Source organism: Equus asinus, chromosome 3, assembly GCF_041296235.1.
Source record: "Equus asinus isolate D_3611 breed Donkey chromosome 3, EquAss-T2T_v2, whole genome shotgun sequence".
Taxonomy (NCBI): domain Eukaryota; kingdom Metazoa; phylum Chordata; class Mammalia; order Perissodactyla; family Equidae; genus Equus; species Equus asinus.
The window spans coordinates 71,815,562-71,818,312 of record NC_091792.1 but is presented as its reverse complement, the minus strand read 5'-3'; the positions used below and the strand labels follow the sequence as shown (position 1 = coordinate 71,818,312).

Sequence of the window (2,751 nt, the reverse complement as noted above, 5' to 3'; positions counted from 1 at the left end):
CGCCAGAACCAAGGAAGTTTTCTCTTCATCACAATTGCTAGGAACCAACTGAGCTTGTTTGATTTTTTTTTTTTTCGCTTCATCTGTATTTTTCTTCTCTCAGTTTTTGAAGTGCTGTTTATGTTTTCTTAAATACGGGACCCAATGTTTATATGAATATAGAGTCCCATGTTTACATGTTCATGGGAGGCTTACAAGCTGGAATTTGTGTACACTTACATGCTTTCGTGTAAAGATAATCTGATGTTGACATCTTCCTTTGTATCATTTCTTTCCTAATTATTGTGGCTGGGGTCAGAAGTGTCTGGTAGTAGCACGGCCCCAGGAAGTCACAGCACAGTGTGTGTGTGTGTTTGTGTGTGTCTGCTGGTTGTGCGTGTGTGCCTGTGTATTTTGCGGGACTAACACAGTTCTAGGGGCAGTAGTACCTAGCCCATGTACTCCAAAACACGACCCTTAAAATACAGATGCCAGAATGTTAACTAATAGATGGAAATGACATGATCATTTCTACCCTGGGGATTTCTTGGAAACAAAATTAATAAAGAGCATTTGAATGTAGGGCTCTCTGTGTCTTGAAATTTCAGCTGACACCTGAGCTTATGAGATCTCTTTTCTACTCATCCATTTTATTCTCTCTCTCTCTGTTTACTGAGTAGATTTTTTAATGTTTATATTAATGGATGGCAGAAAATGGCCACCCCAATATGGAGCCCAAGTTTATTTGGGCTTAAGTAGTGGACTTTCTGGGAACCATGTCCATATTACACAGAAGAAGAGATCATTGATCTGGCCAACTTGGGTTGTGTTCATTCCTAGCATTTTCAGTATGTGTGGACCTGAGAAAGACATGGGAATAACACAACCCAGGAGGCCGTGGTGTGCCACAGGTGCATGTGTCTGTGTGACCTGTGGAGTGTGGGAAGTCCTCAGAAGAGGGGTAGCAGGACTCACATATACTAAGGTGACTCTTACAATAGATGGGCCAGTATTCAATCAAGACAAAGTACTATGACAGGGATCTGTTTCAATTCAGAAGATTAAAAAAAGGACAAGAGCTAGAGTGGATGAGGTTTCACCTGTAGCAGAGAGGCCACCTCACTCTATAACACTCTGACAAGATCTCTCATCACTCTCTCAGCCTCACGCACTTTGCAATCTTGACTTCACTTTTTTTGACTTGAACATCTGAAAGAAGCACCTTCCATGGGGCCTTTCCACTGACCATTCCCTCTGCCGGACAAACACTTCCCCACGTAAACTTGCATCTCCCTCTTTGTCCTACTTGAGGTCTCTGTTCACATGTCGCCTTGTTTTCAGGTCTTGGCTAAATATGCATGAAAAATAGAATACCCTCTTCACTCTCTCCTTTATGCCTGCTTTCCTTTTCCTCAGCCACCTGCACCATCTGAAATGTTATGTAATTTTATCATTTACCTACACTGCATATTCATCTCCATCATTGAGTTGTAGGGACTTTTGTTTTCAGGATCTTACATGCATGGGCAAGACAGTGCCTAAATCATGGTCAACACTCAGTTTACATTCCTGAAATGCATGAAGAACCTGTCATTAAAACTGTAGAATACATGACCCTTAAGAAAAAATGTTGATTAGGGCAAAAATTCCATATCAGATGTAGCATGAGGGATCCCCAAAGGGGCCATATCCATAGACATAATATTAACATGAATTTTTTGACTACAAATGATAAATTGTAGCATTTCAAGTATGTTAGTAATGCGAGTTTGTGTGAAAATTAGTCATTTTATTTCCTTCTTTCCTAGAAGTCACTTCCACCACATGGAACGAGGCAATAATACACAAATTTCAGGATTTCTTCTTCTGGGATTTTCAGAGAAACCAGAATGGCAGCTCCTCATATTTGGGCTTTTCCTCACTATGTACCTGATTACTGTGTGTGGAAATCTGCTCATCATCTTGGCTGTCAGTTCAGACTCCCTCCTCCACACACCCATGTACTTCTTCCTCTGCAACCTGTCCTTCGTAGATATCTGTTTCACCTCCACCACCATCCCAAAGATGCTGTGGAACATCCAGACACAAAGCAAAGTCATAACCTATGAGGGCTGCATCACACAGATTTATTTTCTCATACACTTTGGAGTGTTGGACATCTTTCTCCTAACAGTGATGGCCTATGACCGGTTTGTGGCCATCTGCCACCCCCTGCACTACACAGTCATCATGAACCACCAGCTCTGTGGACTGATGATTCTGGGATCCTGGATTGTGTGTATCCTGAATTCCTTATTACAAAGCTTAACGGCATTGAGGCTTTCCTTCTGTACCAATTTGGAAATCCCCCACTTTTTTTGTGAACTTAATCAGATGGTCCAACTTGCCTGTTCTGACACCTTTCTTAACAATGTGGTGATGTATTTTGCAGCCGTCCTGCTGGGTGGGGGTCCTTTTGCTGGTATCCTTTACTCTTACTCCAAGATAGTTTCCTGCATACGTGGAATCTCATCAGCTCAGGGGAAGTACAAAGCATTTTCCACCTGTGTGTCTCACCTCTCTGCTGTCTCCTTATTTTATTGTACAGTCTTAGGAGTGTACCTCAGCTCTGCTGCCACCCACAGCTCACACTCCAGTGCCACAGCCTCAGTGATGTACACTGTGGTCACACCCATGCTGAACCCCTTCCTCTACAGCCTGAGGAACAAAGACATAAAGAAGGCTCTCAAATCATTCTTTGTGAAGGAAACTACAATATTGTCCCAGCACTGA

General features: G+C 42.5%; 1 protein-coding gene across 1 annotated transcript; it reads left to right on the top strand.

Annotated features, from left to right (window-relative positions):
- Positions 1-1,803: 1,803 nt before the first annotated feature.
- Positions 1,804-2,751, top strand: LOC123281586 (olfactory receptor 1571-like). Its single transcript, XM_070506533.1, has one exon. The coding sequence runs from the start codon at positions 1,804-1,806 to the stop codon at positions 2,749-2,751; it is 948 nt and encodes a 315-aa protein (XP_070362634.1).